Consider the following 17061-nt stretch of genomic DNA (forward strand, 5'->3'; position numbering starts at 1 on the left):
CAGGCTTGAGATTAATATTAATAACAAAATGTTATTTAGTTGACTTGGACAAAAATCCCTGGAGTAAAATTAATAATAGCTGTGATTTATTGCATGCTTTATGTGCCAGGTGTTTCATGTACATTAAATTTAATCTTCATTTCAGCCTGGCAATGGAAGTATGGTAGATATGCGGTGACTCCACCACATCCACTTTATTCTAGGAATTGAAATCAGCTCCAGGGTAGGATTCTCTAAGCCAGTCACAGCAATTCCATCCTCCTCCACAATGGCAAGTTTAGAGATGGGCAGGCCTAGGTCAATCAGGACCAGTAGGATAAAGCTTATTGCCCTGAGAGAGGATGTGAGAAAAGGTGTTCTCTTTTTTTTTTATTTTAAAGATTGGCATCTGAGCTAACAACTGTTGCCAATCTTTTTTTTTTTTTTTTCCTGCTTTATCTTCCCAAACCACCCGTACATAGTTGTGTATCTTAGTTGCAGGTCCTTCTAGTTGTGGGATGTGGGATGCTGCCTCAACGTGGCCTGATGAGCGGTGCCATGTCTGAGCCCAGGATCTGAACCCTGGGCCGCCGCAGTGGAGCGCGCAAACTTAACCACTCGGCCAGGGAGCCGGCCCCAAAGGTGCTCTTTCTTGCTCAATGTGAACAGGGAAGTTTGCTGCTCTGGCTGTTCCCGGCAGCCATCTTGAGGACCTGGAGGAGAGCAGGGCCAAGATAATCCGGAGGAATAGATCCAGGGCTCCTCTCACTCCCAGTCTGAAGCTGACCTATCTCTGAGTGTCCAGTTATGGGAGTTATGCGAGCCAAAGGCATACCTTTAGTGGCATGTGAGTTGAGTTTCTGTTATTTCATCGTTACACAGTGAGGAAACCAAGACTTCAACAGTCACTTGCTCAACACACCTCAGCTAGTGGTAAGAGCTGGGACCCTGCTCCAAATCTGTCTCATCCCCAAGCCTTTGCTCATCCCACTGAACTGAAACAAGAAGGGACAAGTCACTTGGCCTCAGTCCTGATTCATCTGTTTGGCTTCTGTGATGGCTTCTCTTGTACATGCAGCTCCTACTGCCTGGAATATTCTATGCCTCCTCTCTTTGCCTAGCAAACTACAATATGTCTTTCAGGCCACAACTTAAATACATGTTACTTCCTGACCTCTTCCCCATCCTGACCCTAATTCCTTGGCTATTATCTCTCATGATGGTCTGTATTTTTCTTTCATGCTCTTATCACCATTATAACCAATTACTTATGGTACAATACTTTTAAAATAATTTATCTATTTCATAAGGGCACAAGTGTGTCTGTTTTGCTCAGCACGGACTCCTTGGAACAGTGGTTGTCACCGAGTGGGCAACAATAAATATTTGATGAAAGAATAAATGGAAGCTGTTGCTTCCTGTGGTCATGAGTTGTATCAGCGGTTCTTCAAGTGTGGTCCCTAGACCAGCGGTATTAGCATCACATGAAACTTGTTAGAAATGTAAATTATCAGACCCCACCCTAGATTTACTGAATTAGAAACTCTAGGAGTGTTTTGCAAACCGTGTTTTAACAAGCCCTCCAGGTGATTCTGGTTCACGTTAGAGTTTGAAAGCCACTAGCTTACACAGATTTGCTCCAGTCTATGCAGTAGGCACGCCCTAGAAGCACCTCTGCTGCTTGGGATTGTTTCCTGCTTCTATTTCTTAAAATTAGCATTTTCACAAATAAAGAGGGTTCAACCCCGCATCAGTCCTAGCAAATACACCAGCGCCTGGGCCACAGCAGGGCTAAAATGTGCGCGGACCGAACGAATGTAAGCTCCAGGAGGGCAAGGGCTGCGTGCCGCTGACTTCTAGGCCTGGGCTTGGCGCGTAGACCGCGCTCCTGAAACATCCGCGGAATGAATGAGCGAAGGAAGCGAAAGAGAAACCCCGCCTTTACTAAGATGGCGGGCCAGGCGCCCTTTACCAACATGGCCGCCGGCCCTCGTGGACGGGCGGCGGGCGCGGGGCGGGGCCAGGCGTCGCCGTCAGGTGCGGCCCCGCCCCGCGCCCCCTCCCCCGCCCGCTCGATTCCGGATTGGTCCGGATCCAGCGCCGCAGCCCGGCGGCCGCGCCGTGGGGCCGCGCCGGGCGCTCGCCACTTCCGGCGCGTTGGGGCTGTTGGTCGGGGGGTGGCCGCGCGGCGCGAGCGAGTGGCGGCTCCGGGGCGGGCTCGCGCAGGGATGCTCTGGGGGGCGGCGGCCGTGCGGGCCGAGGCGGCGACGACAGCGCGGGTGCCCGGGCCTCTCGCCTGAGCCCGCTGCCCGGGCTGCGCCGCCGAGGCCCCGTCAGCCTCCGCCCCTTCAGCCTCGGGGCCAGGCCCGCCGCCGCTTCTGAGCGCGGAGGCCGGGGAGCCCCTGCCTGGGCCCGGAGCCTCCCCTCGGGGGTCGGGCCCGGGCGGGGGGCCCCGAGCCGCTGCCCGCCTCGCCGGCCTCCGAGCCCCATTTCCTGCTTCTGCAGTTTCCTTGGGGAGGGGCGGGTGGGTCTGGATGAATTGTGCCGGGGGTCCCCGATGAGGCCGGCCGGGGGGCCGCGCTCCTTTTAGAGGGACCCCGCGGGCCCGGGTGGGGAAGTGGTCGTCTTTGCATGGGCGGGGAACTTCCCGAGCCTGCCGGGACCATGACCTGAACTGTGCGAACGGGACGTGTCCGAAGCCCGAGAGCCAGCTCACCTGAGCCGCCCCCGCCCCGGCCAGCATGGTAAGTGGGGTCCGAGCCCCTTCCCTCCGGGTGCCGGGCCCGAGGGCTGGGAGCGGGCCCGGGACTGCTGAGCCATCGCTTCTCCCGGGGCGGGGAGAGGCGCGTGCCGAGCCGGCAGTGACACATGCGTGCAGGGCTTGCAGCCCCGGCGCTGAGCTCCCATCCCCCCAGGGACGGCGCAGGGCTGGGAGGGACCTGGAAGCGCCGCAGGCACGACCCTTGCGTCTGGTGTTTGCCTCGCCCACGTTGCAGCTCGGCGTGACAGTAGCAATCGTTTATTTATTGAGGGCTGACTGTGTGCCTGGCCCGTGTTAAGTGACTGACATGTATTATTTGATTAGCACGCCAGCCTTCTGGTCTGAAGTGGGGAGGCTGAGGCACAAAGCGAGTGAGTACTCAGCTCAAGGTGACTCTTAAGTGACAGCGGCAAGATTTGAACCCAGACAGTCTCACTTCAGAGCTCCTATTAGATGTAACGCAGCGAGCGCGACGGGGGTCTTGCTGTAGATTTATATATGGGGGAACAGAGAGGATTTGTGATTCGCAGAGCTCGCTTAGCTCAGTAATAGCAAAATCGGGATCAGTCGTGTTCTTTTGACACCTGGTCGGCTTCTCTCTCTGCCACATCCTCTGGCCTTTGCCCTGGTAGTGCCTGGAAGACTTCATCCTTCCACATCTGGCTCAGAAGCTGCGTCTTCTGAGGATACTTCCCACATTTTCCAGACCCATAGACGCTCTCAGTATTCCTGTAGGTTTGTGTACTCACATCTCTTTGTTAAGCATTTGTCTTTTTGTTGTTGTAATTGTTTCTGAGCCTTAGCTGTCTACCGCAGTAGACTGAGTTCCCTCGAAGATGAAATCGTCTGAACCTTTGTCTGCCCCAGCTCTTGGCACCTAGTAAGCCCGCAGGGAGTGGTCGATTGCCCAGCCTGTGTTCTTAAGGCTGCCCGTTTTACCCCTGCCGAGTTAGGGGTTTAGTAGAGAGAGGGATGCAGTGACATCTTCAGTTATATGGATGTTTGGGCCAGTGGCATTTTCAAAACTTTCAGGAGGCCTGTGGGTGGTGCGTTAGGTTCTGGGCCTAGAAAGAAGACTTAAGGCATAACCTTGGATTTCATGGGGCTTACCAGCAGTCGGATAGAACACACTAGCAATGCCTAGCAGCACTGGATAGTAGATACTATATGTAGAATAGTGGCAGACCAGTTAAGCTCTCTGAGTCCCAATTTCCTCATCTGTAAGATGTGAAGATAGGAATTCTCTAATGAATAATGCAAAGGTATGAGATATAACATCATTTAGTGAGTGATGGAAATAGTACTCCTTCCTTCATACTTTTTTTTTTTTAAGAAGAAGGCTGGCCCTGAGCTAACATTGATGCCCATCTTCTTCTACTGTATATGTGGGACACCTACTACAGCATGGCTTGCCAAGCGGTGCCCCGTCTGCACCTGGGATCTGAGCCAGTGAACCCTGGGCCGCCGAAGTGGAACGTGCGCACTTAACTGCTGCGCCACTGGGCGGGCCCCTTCATTTATTCTTTTCATGAAATTTTTTTCGTTTTATTTATTTATTTATTTATTTTTGAGGAAGATTAGCCCTGAGCTAACTACTGCCAATCCTCCTCTTTTTGCTGAGGGAGACTGGCCCTGAGCTAACATCCATGCCCATCTTCCTCTACTTTATATGTGGGACGCCTGCCACAGCATGGCTTTTGCCAAGCGGTGCCATGTCCGCACCCAGGATCCCAACTGGCGAACCCCGGGCTGCCGAGAAGAAGAACGTGCGAACTGAACCGCTGCGTCATGGGGCTGGCCCCTTGTTTTATTTTTAAATCCTGGTAAAATATACATAACATTAAATTTACCATTTTAACCATTTTTAAGCATGCAGTTCAGTAGCCTTAAGTAACCTTCACACTGTTGTGCATCCATCCCCAGAACTTTTTTTTATCTGCAAAACTGAAACTACCCATTAAACAATAACACTATACCCTTCTCCCCCTATCTCTCGACAACCGCTGTTCTGCTTGTCTGTCTCTGAATTTGCCTACTCTAGGTACCTCATATAAATGGGATCATACACTATTTTTCTTTTTGTGACTGGCTTATTTCACTTAGCATAATGTCCTTGAGGTTTACCTGTGTTGCAGCTTGTGTCAGAATTTTCTTTTTTTAAGACTGAATAATATTCCATCGTGTGCCTATACCTGTTGGTGGACACCTGGGTTACTTCTACGTATTGGCTGCTGTGAGTAATACTGCTGTGAACATGGGTGTGCAAATCTTTCAATGAATTTTGAGTAGCCACCATATGCCAGGCTCTAGGGAATGTCAGATGAACAAGCCAGACATGTACCTCCCCTCAGGGAGCTTACGACGTTGCTTTAGAACCCCTGGACAGAATTTTATTGGTTATTGACTAAGCCAGGCACCCTGTATTCAGGTTTCATTTTAATTGGCAATCAGGAGAGCATTATGAAAGTGACCACCTTTGAGCAATTAATTATAGAGTGGGTTGACTTCATGTACACCATGTACATTTTTTTCTGAGAAGTTTTGAGTCAAGGTCTCTGTAACCTAGACCTCGCTTGTTTGAGCATATAGAGGTGGCCACAGTGGATGTGAGGTGAATAGGTGAATCATATCCTTTCTGCATTATGACACCAGGAATTCATCTGTAGGTGTTCCAGGGTCATGGGTGTGGGCGGTGCAGGCATTGTCCCCAAAATGCAAGGAAGCCATTGCCTCGTTTGTGTCTTTCAGGAGGAGGGTCTTTTCTGGGGATCACAGTTCTTTTTTTATTCCAGGAACTTTTTCCTCTCCATTTCTTACTGATGTGACATTTTTACTTTGAAGAGTATTAGTTGGCATATAACTTTGGGCCTTTTTAATATCTTCTTTTTAACACTTCAACTCTCATAAGATGAAACTGGTGTAATATGATAAAAAGTACCGTTTATTAAGTATCTGCTATAAGCTACCTCTTTTTCATTTATTCATTTTTCTTTCAGTTGTTCAGTATCAGGTAAGCACACCAACCCTGCTAGATTACGTTATTGCCATTACTCCCAGAGGGGGAGGTCAGTGGACCTGCTGTAGGATGCCTGTTGAATAAGCTGTGGAGCCGGCGTTTGGACCCAAGGTGCTCTGCTCCAAAGCCTGTGGTCTTTGCAGTACATGTGCCACCTCACGTGGAAGATGATCGGGAGTGTCATCTGACTATATTTTGTTTGGTTCTGAGATGCATAGTGATGGGGGCCGGGGAGTATGGGAATTTCTTTTAAACTGTCTCTCTAGGAAGGGGGATCTTGACCTGCAGATTTAGAACTAGTTAAAAAAGTTTTGTAGTTGCAGTACAGAATTACTAGAATAGCTGTGCTGAAACTGCATTTGGTTAAATCATTTTGTGTTTAATTCCCAGGAGTTCTTAAGTGATGTAGCATCTTAGAGATTCCCACTATTCCTGTGAAAAGTTGTTACTTGATATTGAACAAACTGTTGCTTATTGTGGAAATTTTGTGCAAAATTGAGTCCTTGCTTAAATCAGTGTTTTTTTAGTTGCTTAGGTTACAAACTTCTCGCTTTTGAATGTCACCTTCCCTGACTGGTCCCTGTAATAGAGGCAAAATCAGACCTAAGTTTGGCCCCTCAGATAGTGTGTCGTTCACTTGTTCGTCAACAGTGTTGCATCGTGCACCATGTGGTGGGGGTATGCAGAAGCCGTGGTGGTGTGGGGAGACGGCAGGGAAAGGTTCAGCAGGACTCAGAAGTCCTGTATGTCAGTCACATAAGTTAGAGGTAGTCTGGGAGACAGGTTAAATATTGAGAAATGACTGAAAAACAGCTTTTGGAAAAATTAGTACATGGCATGGTCAGATGAAATTACCTGGTAAACAAAAACAAAAACTCTATTAATGTGGCATAGAGAAGTAATTCTCTACAGTAGGCCAGAGTTTTTTAGTGCCTCAGTTTGTTCATTTGTGAAATAATTTACTGACTTCCTGCATCAAGTTTAAACTCCTAGGTACTGTGATTACAATATAATAATAGAATAGTTAATATTTATAGGACTTAGCATATGCTAGGCACGTTACATATATTAACTCATTTACTCTTCCACACAGTGCCAGGAGGCAGAGGCTATTTTTGTCGCCCCCCCCTTCTTTTTTTTGGTGAGGAAGATTAGCCCTGAGCTAAGACCTGTGCCATTCCACAACATGGGCCTGCCCCCTATTTCCTGTTTTAAGGGATGAGAACATTCAAGGCCCAGAATGGTTAGGCAACTTCCCAAGGTCAAACTGCAACCAAGTGGTGGAACAGGGATTTTAACCCAGGCAGTCTGGCTCAAGAGTCAGGGTTCTTAACTATTATATTTTCACCCTAAGAGGGGTAATATTGCCCCTGCCCTCTAGGAGTCAGTTTAGTGGGGAAGAAGGGACGTATATTCTGATAATTACAAGAGACTGTGATAAGGGCGTTAGGACAAGCACGCACTGGTACAAAGGTAGCGTATCTGAGGGAGATTAACTGAGGAGGGAAGCCAGGGAAGGTTTCCCAGGAGGAATAGTTGTCTTGAATGATTAGGAAGAGTTGGACAGTTGGACAAGGCAAAAAAGGGCCTTCCAAGTAAAAGTTGTTTGCAAATAGTTAGGAAGATCAGGTATATATCAGTAAAGATAATAGAAAATAATTGGTGTCAAGGGAGAGTGAAGGAAGGAATTAACATTTGAGTGGGTAGGACTTTTTAGGGCTTCGTGTGCATACATGCATGCGGCTCAAACGTGTTATTTTTTCTCGTGGTAAATACCTTTACTCCTACTTTCCTGGCCAGCTGCTGCCCCATTTCTTTGTTCCCCTTGGCGAAACTCCAGGTAAGAGTGTTCTCTGGTTCGTTACCTTCCATTCTTTCTTAAGCTCACTTGTCAAGAGCCCTCCCCACATCGTTCTTAAATGGAATGGTTAGTTCTTTTCTTTTTATTTTTAAAAGATTGGCACCTGAGCTAACAGCTGTTGCAAATCATCTTCTTTTTTTATATTTCTTCTCCCCAAAGGCCCCAAGTACATAGTCGTATATTCTAGTTGTGAGTGCCTCTGGTTGTGCTGTGTGGGACCCCATGAGCAGTGCCATGTCTGCACCCAGGATCCGAACCGGCCAGACTCTGGGCCGCCAAAGCACAGCACACGAACTTAACCACTCGGCCATGGGGTGGCCCTGGAATGGTTAGTTCTCAGTTTTTGCCTTACTTGATCTATCAGTAGCATTGGACAAGTTGAAGACTCCCTCTTGCGTTAAGTCTTTCTTCACTTGGCCTCCAGGACGCTAAGATGTGCTTTCAGTTTTCCCCCTATCTCACTGGTTTCTTCCTCATCTCACTGATCTTTGAGGAGTTGGCGTGCCCTAGGCCTCAGAGCTAGTGAGCTCCCGTTCCAGACCTCTTTCCTCAGCTGCAGTTCTCATGTATCTAACTGCCTCCTTGACCTGCAGGCTTATTTGTCAGGCATGTCAAGTGTGGCATCTAAAACTCAACTTCTGAGCTTCCCCTCTAAGTCTTCTCCATCTCATTTGAGGGCAGCTCCATCCTTCCAGTTGCTTGTGCCCGAAACTTGGGAGCCATCCTTGACCTTTCTTTCTCTCATTCCCCCATCTGGTCCTTATCATGAAAGCTGATTGTTTTCTACCTTTGAAATGTAGCCAGGATTTTATCACTTCTTATTCCCTCTACTGCTCCCACTCTAGTTCAGGCCTTCGTCATCTCTTGCCTGGATTGCTGCAGTCACCTCCTAACCTTCTCCTAGTTTCTGACCATGCCCCTTTATAGACTCTTTTTAACACCCTAGCCTTGGTGATCCTTGGAAAAATCTAAAGCAGGTCATGTCTTTGCTCTGTTCCTGTGGCTCCTCATCTCACCTACACTGACGCTAATAGCGGCCCACACGCTCCTCCATGACCCACTGTACCCTCCGTGTTCTGGCCCATGGTTACACTCTGAACCCGTCTCCTCTTACTCTCCCCTTGGCTCATGCTGCTGAGCTACCCTGGCCTCCTTGCTGTTCTTCAGACTCTCCAGGTGCGTTCCTGCCCCATGGCTTTGGCCTGGCTGCTGCCTCTGCTGGGCGTGCACTTGCCCCTAGATAGTTGCATGACTAATGACTTTCTTGAAGCCTGCTCAAGAATCATCTTCCCAATGAGGCCTGTCCTTACCATCCTATTTAAAATTGTAATCCCTTAGCTCCACAACTCCCAGTCCTTTATATCCTGCTTTATTTCTTTTTGTAGCGTTTACAATTTTGAAACATTTTATATACTTAACATTATTTATGAGGTCTACTTTTTGTTACCTTCTGCTAAAATATTAACTCTCTAGAGCTAGAGATTTTGCTTTGTTCACTGATGTATCCCAATTCCTGGCATAGTAGATGGTTAAATTGTGGTAGGAATGCAGTAGAGGTCTTGGGTGTTCAAAGGTGGCTTTAAAGAGAGGGAGTAAGTTATGTTCCCTGCCATGAGTAAAACTTGCGGAGAGAGACTATTTCAGAAGAGAAGGGTGTAACTAAATGTGTAATGTTAAGAAAAGCATCAAATAAGAGGAAGAGGGGCACAGATGTTAGCTCAGGGCCAGTCTTCCTCAGCAAAAAGAGGAGGATTGGCAGCAGATGTTAGCTCAGGGCTAATCTTCCTCAAAAAAAAAAAAGAAAAGCATCAAATAGACTGGTTTTGCCCATGGTGGAGGTTTTTTGTGAAGTAGTAGTTGGAGAGAAAGCTATAAAGGTAGTTTTTGATTAGATTACAGAGGGCCTCCATTACCACTCTAGGGAGTTTGGCTTTGTTTTTTGGCTGTTTGTTTTCCTTAAAGGAACATTAATCTACTTGCTGTGTGTAGGTTAGATTGGTATGGGAAAGCAGATATGACACTGTGCCTGTATGGATGTGACAGAGATCTGTTCTTGGATATGGAATTAGGAGTGGAGAGGAAAACTTGAGCTAGAAGTTGTCACTTGAAACTCTGACTTACTCCAGATTCAAGGAAGGAAAGGAAGGAAAAAAAAGGAAAAGCTCAAGTTGATTTTGGAGGCCTAGGGGCAGTCCCACCTGGTGATTGGGAACAGTGGGAAATTTTAATGGTGATTTGGATTTGGTGGGAATGGAAGAGATGACAGGAGATGGGCCACAGGCTGATAAAAGAAGGGATTCAGCTGTGTCTGTAGGTAGGTAGGCAGTTGCTGCTGTCTTGAGATGAAGATAATTGGCACTGGGCAGGACAAGGATGTTGACAGTTTCAGGTCGTTGGATTGTTGACATACATGTCTAAATCAAGGAAGATGTGACAGCACAGGCGGCTGGAGTGAAGAGGAAGGGAATTGCTGACTCTGTAGCTGCTACCCTCTGCCTCTATTTTTTCACATACTCCTCCCCCCAATCGCAGACTGACTTTTTGTCTTCACTCTTTAAGATCACCTCTAACTTTTTTGTGCTGAATCCAATATAAATAGCCTCTTTTCAGTCCTTAGGCCTTTCTTGGCTCCCTTGGCTTCTATGATATTACTTTCTTGGTGCAGCCTCCCTTAGTCTTCTTTCTCCTGGCTTCAGCTGTGACCTGTATACCACTGAGAACTCAGCTCTCCTCTCCACCTTGGACATCCACCTGAGTGTTCTGTAGATATCAAGTTAAGCATGTCTAAACAAATCCATCGTCCCCATGCCCTAGTTCTGTTAATGACCTTATTCACTTGATACTCAGATGATAAACCTGAGTCATCTTTCACTTCCTCTTTGCCTTGTAGGCCTGGTGATGCTGCTGCTAACTTATTTGTGTCCTGACTTTGGCCTTCCTCTCCATTCCCTCCACGTAGGTCAGGCTGTCCTTCCTTGTCCCTTGCTTTCACTGTTGGTGTCTTGACAGCTTCTAGGTTTTTCCTCCAACAGTCTGTCTTCTGTATTCTGCCACAGCTACCTCATGGAACTCAGATGTGATCATGTCACTTGACCCCAAATCAGAGTCCCATTGTTATCAGACTAAGTTTTTATCATGGCAGAGGAGTGGAAAGCACATAGGCCCTGGATTTTCACAATTTCACTTACTTTTAGTCCTCTGATGGTGAAGACGATTTATTAAATGCTTAAAGTGACTTATTTGGAATATCTTTTAAAGAATTCTCAAATTATACCTTGTTCTTTGGCCACAAGAAACTGCTTGTCATTGCTAGAACACTGAGTAGGCTTTCAAACGTCTCTGCCTTTGCTCAGTGCTGTTCCCTCTGCTTAAATGTCCTTTTCTTCATTTTTGCAGGTGAGACATTACCTCCCATTTCAAGGGCACTGTAAACATAACCTCTTTGGGGCTTTCCAGCCTCTAGTTTAACATTTATCATCTTTGATTATAGTTAGCGTTTTTTTGGCTTTTAAAATTTTGATTTGTTTTTATTATATAAGAATTACAAGTCTACACTCTTGTGGTAAGTGTCAAACAATTTAGAAGTTTAAAGAGCAAAATGTGAACCTCTTCCATTCTTTCCCTTGCTCCTTCCCCCTTACTCCCTCTCCAAGCCTAGGGGTGGGGAGGATTAATTCTTGCTTTGTGAGTCCATATCAGGATAAGTCTTACTCCTCTTTGCATTTCAAGCGTCCACCAAGCATTCAACAGATGTTTAGGTAATTGAAATAGTCAGGTGTCGAAATCTAAGGTGAAGGTGGGCCCTTGAGATTAGTAAATGATGATAGCAGTGTTTGGAGAGTGTGGTAAGGTAAGATTGAAATAGAGTATAAATATAGTAAACACCCTGTTTCCAAACCCATGCAGCCAGCAAGCTCAGGTAACAGTATCTTTCCCCTGGACAGGTGGTGGTGGCGAGCAGGTGAGCAAAGGTGGTTGTTAGAACAAATACTGTGTAGAACTTCCTGGGAGGTTCCACAAGGTAATTGCTACTGGGAGAGCTGCTGGGGAACACTTGGGAGTAGGGGTGGGGTGAAGTGAGGGAGTTCTAGATACTAACTAGGGAAACCCACGAAGCAGAAAGAAGTGAGGGACGTGAAAGAGGCCGATGGGAAGGGAAGGAAGCTGGAGTTTAGGGGGAGAAGAAAGGGCTGTGCGTGTTTCATAATTTCCTTCAGTGCTAGCCATTCTTTTGGGGACTTCGTGTATGCTGTATACAGTAGCTCATTTAATCTCTTGCAGCCACCCTGCAAGGTAAGTATTATTATCTCTTCCTATTTTACAGTTGAGGAAGAGGAGGACACTGAGGTTCTGGGAGGGTAATGTAAGTAGCTTGTCCAAAATTACATAGCAAGTTGATAGAGATGAGATTCAGACCCAAGGTTCCAACTCCACAGACCATGTTTCTTCTATGTCACTAGGTTTCTTCTTAAGCCGGTGCACATTGGCATAGGCGTATTTACTTGAAATGTAGCCCAAGTGGGTATATTGTCCCAGGAAAAACAGTACGTCTAGTCATCTAACCTTAAAACTTGCAGAATTTGCCTCGTAATAGAAAGGGCAAGATGGTAAAAGTTTGCTGAGAAAAGAGAAAATAGACATCTCTGCATATCCTCTAATGTGGTAGACTAGAAAAAGTATGTCTATTGAGGGCACAGTGGTAGCTGGACAACATTACAGCACCCCAGCAGAAAGGAAAGTTGCTTGGTTTCTTGATGCCTTTCACTTCAGTGAAGCCCATTAGGCTTAGCAGATGCAGTAGTTCATTTACATTAGAGCAGCCTGCTGCTGTTTTTTGTGAAGGTTCTAATGAAAATAGTCTCTGGTCTTAGACTCCCTGAAAAGGTGAAGGTATTTTATGAGCTAAATGCAGTTAGGAAAAAAATCCCCAGCATTTGTTTCTAAATTGGCTAATAATCAGACCAGGGAAGATTGTCTTTTTAAGAGTAATGCCTGGATAGTTTTTATAAAAATGACATGTGCTCATTAAAAATCAGGCAGTATCAAATGCTACAAAGAACATGACAAAATCACCTCGAGTTCCACTACCCTCACCTATGATTAACATTATATAAACATTTCATTTATTTTTGTATCTGTCTCTCTGTCTACCTATCTATCTATCTGAATAAGGGAGATGGATACCTAAAATAAGTACTTTTATTAAAAAAGTGATCGTGCTGATTTTTTGGATCATAGTAGTTTTAAAATAAAAGAAAAATCAATTTACTATTCTTCCATGTTTTAAAAAACTATACTTTTTGAAATAATTATATACTGACAAGGAAGTTGCAAAACAAGTACAGAGTCCCATGTACCCTTCACCCAGATTCCCCCAATGGTGACATCTTATATAGCTGTGTGATATCAAACCAGAAATTGACATTGGTACATGTCAGTTATTGACTAGACTACAGTTATTGACTAGACTACAGACCTTACTCAGTTTTCACCACTTTTTAATCTGCATTTATTTGTGTGTGTATAGTTCTGTGCAGTTTATTCTGTGTATTGATTCATGTAACGACCACCACAGTCAAGGCACAGAGCTGTCCCATCACCACAAAAGGACACCCTTATGCTCTTTGTATTTGTAACCCCCCTCCCTGTCTCCTAGCAACCACTAATCCATTCTCCATCTATGTACTTTTGTCATTTTGAGATTGGTATGTGAATGTAATTTGCAATATGTAACCTTTTGAGACTGACTTTTTTCATTAAGCATATTGCCTTTGACGTGTATCCATCTCACTTGAATTTAACAGCACAAAAAGAAACAAGGGAAACTGAAAAGGGAATTGTCAAATTTTAAATGAATCTTTGCTTCAATAATTATTAGCTCTTTTTTAAAAAATTTTATCTTTTTTTTTTTCGAGGAAGACTAGCCCTGAGCTAACATCTCTGCCCATCTTCCTCTACTTTATATGTGGGACGCCTACCACAGCATGGCCTGACAAGTGGTGCTAGGTCTGCACCTGAGATCCAGACTGGCGAACCCCAGGCCACCGAAGTGGAACATGGGAACCTAACCACTGCACCGCTGGGCCGGCCCTGATAATCATTAGCTCTTGATAAATCCCTGTAGGTTAAAGAAAAAGATTATGAGAAACATTAGGAAGTTGGCATTTTTTAATAAATGTATATATTCCATATTTTAGTTCTAGGCAGAATCAGTGAACTTTATAATAAGAAAAATAAAATTTGCACTCCTTCCACTTCCCTCTCCTCACTCTTAATTGTTATTTTACTTTCTCAGTGTGTTTAGAGCATTTATAGGCTGTTATATAACCATAATTCCCTCAGTATTTAGTCTTAGTTTTTATATTTAAAGGATTCGGTGCTTTTCACGTGTTCTTTCAATTAGGGTCTTTCCATATCTGAATTCTTTGATTCATCTCCCTCTTAGCTTGGTTTTATTGTCATTTTATAAAAAGGCTGCCTTATTTGGTGAATTAAGAATGTCTGTTTGCGGGGCCGACCCAGTGGCTCAGCAGTTAAGTTTGCACATTCTGCTTCTCGGTGGCCTGGGGTTCGCTGGTTCAGATCCTGGGTGAGGACATGGCACTGCTTGGCAAAAGCCATGCTGTGGTAGGCGTCCCACATATAAAGTAGAGGAAGATGGGCACGGATGTTAGCTCAGGGCCAGGCTTCCTCAGCAAAAAGAGGAGGACTGGCAGTAGTTAGCTCAGGGCTAATCGTCCTCAAAGAAAAAAAAAGTTTTCTTTTATATTTGAAGGACATCTTGGCTAGGTATAAAATTCTTGGGTTGCACTCTTTCCCTCAGATCTTGTAGACGTTGTTCCACCATCTGGGATTGAGTGTTTTCTTAACACTTTTAGTGCATTTAATATTGATTAGCTGATAGTTTTTTTTCAAAAGAATTCATGGTTTCTATATTCCTTGAATTATTTCATGTTTGAAAATGTCTGTCTGCTGTCCTTATCTGTAAATGGCAACCTCTTTGAGTGTAATGCTCATGGATTATACATTCTTTTCCTACGAATTCTGTAGACGTTTCTCCGTTGTATGATGTTGTGTGGAAAAGCCAGGTTAGCCTAATTCATCCAATGCTCTCCCTTTACCTCTGTTAGAGATAACTTGTCTTTTTTGCATGGTTGCTGGAAGAAATCTATATTGCTGAAGTTCAGTAACTCAATTGGGATATCTATTAGTGTGGATTATTCTTTTATTGTTTTGCCCTGGAACATGGTCTGCCTGCCTGTATGTATTTACCTAGTTTCCTAATGTTGGTTATTTTAGATTTCCAGTGTTTGCTGCTAATACATCAGTACTACAATAAACACATTGAATCTATCTTTGCCCACTTTGTGAGATGTAGGATAAATTTCTAGAAGTGGAATTGTGGGGCAAAGAATGCATTTAAAAATTCTAGTAGATAGTGCTATTCCTACAAATAGATTGTATCAGTTTATACTCTCACTGATGGGATAGTTCTGTTTCCCCACCTTCTGGCTAACGCCATTTAAACTTTTTAATGTGAAGAGTGAAAATGGCCCCTTAGGAATTACATGTGCAGTCCCCTAAAATTATGAGTGAAGTGGAACATCTTTTGATATTTTATTGTCATATGTGTTTCCTATGCCAGCTGACCATTCCTGGTCTCCTGATCTTCCTACATTTTTTTCATTGGGTCAGCCAGCAATTAAAAAAAAAAAGGTAATTTCTTTGAATAATTTTAGAATGTTGATAAAATTAGTCAGGTTTGGACTAGCTTGCATATTTGGTTGATTTTAGTCAGAATAAGAACACTAACATTTCATATGTACTAATATTGAGAACTTGAATGAAATGATTGCCTGAGTGATGGGACCATAATCTGATAGTTTTCCAAACCATCATACATTTACCCTTGTCTGTGATCCATGTAGTTAAGACATATATTCCTCCCCACTTGGCTTCATGTTTGTTTGTCATAACATAATGTAAGAACAGGTTTAATTGTAGGAAAGCAATTCCACTGCCTGAAAGTTGCAGAGCTCACCTTGGTGAAGTGATTTTTCTGGTAATCATTTGTTGGTGGTTCTGTTAATTGGGTTTATGAAGCAGAAGATAAGTTTAGGATGTTAAAGATATATGAAGTAGCTTCAGAGGAGAGTTTACCGATTACGCTTAGGGTTTCTCTGATTTTCTGAAATTCCCCTGGTGGCAGAGAGTCTACAGCTGGTTAAAGGAAGTCACCTGTCCTGGGACTGTAGGTCATAGCACCTCTCTGTACACCTGAAATTTCTTGAAAACCTGACATTTATTGTTTGAAAATCAGTATATATTCTTCCTTCCTCCCCTCCATCCTCTCTTATCTCTTCTTTCACAAGCAGATTAAAGATCCAGGCACATACCTTATCTTTAAGGAGCACCATGTGGCCTTCCTCTCATTTTACTGTGGGGGTGACTGGTCTGTGTCTCCAGAGCTCTGAGGACAGGCATACCTTACTGAAAAGGGCTGAAAAGTCACATCCTGCTGTTTCTGTAAAGGAGACTTCTTATGAAGAGAAAAAACTGGAAGGCTTTTGAAAAGACCTCAAAGAAATAAAAGAAAACATTTTGAGAAAAAGAATCTGCTTTTACATCTTAATAGTGAACAGTCTGAAAGAGCTTTGAGTTGACAGTTATTTTATTTTTTTAAATTTTTCCTTTTTCTCCCCAAAGCCCCCTGGTACATAGTTGTGTATTTTTAGTTGTGGGTCCTTCTAGTTGTGGCGTGTGGGACACCGCCTCAGTATGGCCTGATGAGTGGCACCATGTCCGCGCCCAGGATCCGAACCTGCGAAACCCTGGGCGGCCGAAGCAGAGCTTGCGAGCTTAACCACTCAGCCGCAGGGCTGGCCCTGAGATGACAGTTTTTATTGGCATACTCAGTAGACTCTTGATATTTAACACTTGTGTTTTTGATTATTTGTCAGTAACCTTCCAAGCCTTTGATAAATCATGTGCTATTTTAAAAAGGTATGACTTGCAATGCCTTCAGGTGTCACTTAGCTGGCTAGTGAGTGGGCCCACCTCATCGCTCAGTGCAGCCTGGGGTTCTTTACTCTTCAGGATTATGACTTGGGTGTTATAAAAGTCTTCATTACTTTATGGAAGATAATCCCCCAAAGAAATTCGACTAATAGAACTGGTGATGCAAATGAAAAGATACGAGGAAGTTAAAGTTCTTAGTTGGCAAATAGAAGTTATAGATAAAGAGTAGAATGTTAAAATTTGGTGTCACCATACTCTAGGTGTAGAAAGAAAGCAATTCCTAATACTGGGCGAATCTTGGGCCTTTGCAAACATTGCCGATTTAGAGAAAGTTGGAAAGATACTTAACTAGTGGTGTGAGTCCATGCCCTGAAATGTGTGTAATTTGTAGTTCTTTACTGAAATGGAAAGTCAGGAGCTGGAGGA

General features: G+C 44.5%; 1 protein-coding gene across 2 annotated transcripts in view; it reads left to right on the forward strand.

Moving 5' to 3' along the window:
* Nucleotides 1-2224: 2224 nt before the first annotated feature.
* The window catches only part of XPO6 (exportin 6), a 96162-nt gene continuing 81325 nt past the window's right edge, over nucleotides 2225-17061 (forward strand). The window contains exon 1 of one of the 2 annotated variants that reach the window (XM_001915898.6): nucleotides 2225-2723. In XM_001915898.6, the coding sequence (XP_001915933.2) occupies nucleotides 2721-2723 (3 nt within the window). In that variant the 5' untranslated portion in view covers nucleotides 2225-2720. The remainder of the gene's footprint in view (nucleotides 2724-17061) is intronic. The other variant, XM_005598823.4, reaches the window with a different exon arrangement.

The sequence above is a fragment of the Equus caballus genome, chromosome 13, assembly GCF_041296265.1.
Source record: "Equus caballus isolate H_3958 breed thoroughbred chromosome 13, TB-T2T, whole genome shotgun sequence".
NCBI lineage: Eukaryota > Metazoa > Chordata > Mammalia > Perissodactyla > Equidae > Equus > Equus caballus.